General features: G+C 54.0%; 1 protein-coding gene across 1 annotated transcript in view; it reads left to right on the top strand.

Moving 5' to 3' along the window:
- Positions 1-253, top strand: part of H310_13965 (hypothetical protein) — a gene marked incomplete at both ends in the record, with an annotated part of 961 nt that extends 708 nt beyond the window's left edge. Inside the window, one exon of the mRNA XM_008881646.1 lies at positions 41-253. Within this exon, the coding sequence (XP_008879868.1) occupies positions 41-253 (213 nt within the window). The remainder of the gene's footprint in view (positions 1-40) is intronic.
- Positions 254-507: the final 254 nt, after the last annotated feature.

Raw genomic sequence — 507 nt, 5'->3', positions numbered from 1 at the left:
AAATTGTCGGTTTGATGTCGGATGCCATGTACATGTCAAGTTAAGTATTATCGTTGTCTATAGCAACAGTCAGCGCACAGCCATCCCCTCGACGGGGGGCTTGATCGACCTCTTCAGCTTCCTCCTCAGGCAGGAAGTGTCCACAATCCCTGCCACCTCATCCTATGGCCGTTGGTCTTCAGGGATCCAGGCACGTGAGAGCCCCATGTCGACAGTGTGGTTGTCAACACTGGGTGATACCGCATACCTGTAGGCTCACCCACTAAAGATCCCGGACACACACTCTTCGGGTCTACAACACCCCGTCGATAACGCACCGCGACAAGCCTCCCTCTTTAAGTCCGAAACTCCGGGTTCGGACCAATCTAAAACCACCTCGTCGCACGCTTTTGAGAAATTCGCCTGTCAAACCAACAGAATCTTCAACTGTTCAATTGTCCCAGACGAGGAAACCAACGTGAGCACCGCAACCGCCAAGACACCGGAGGCCATCGCGGAGCCGGAAGG

This window comes from Aphanomyces invadans (assembly GCF_000520115.1).
Source record: "Aphanomyces invadans strain NJM9701 unplaced genomic scaffold supercont1.59, whole genome shotgun sequence".
NCBI classification, from domain to species: Eukaryota; Oomycota; class Saprolegniomycetes; order Saprolegniales; family Verrucalvaceae; genus Aphanomyces; species Aphanomyces invadans.
The sequence above is the reverse complement of the archived record's forward strand: the minus strand, read 5'-3'. Positions and strand labels throughout refer to the sequence as shown.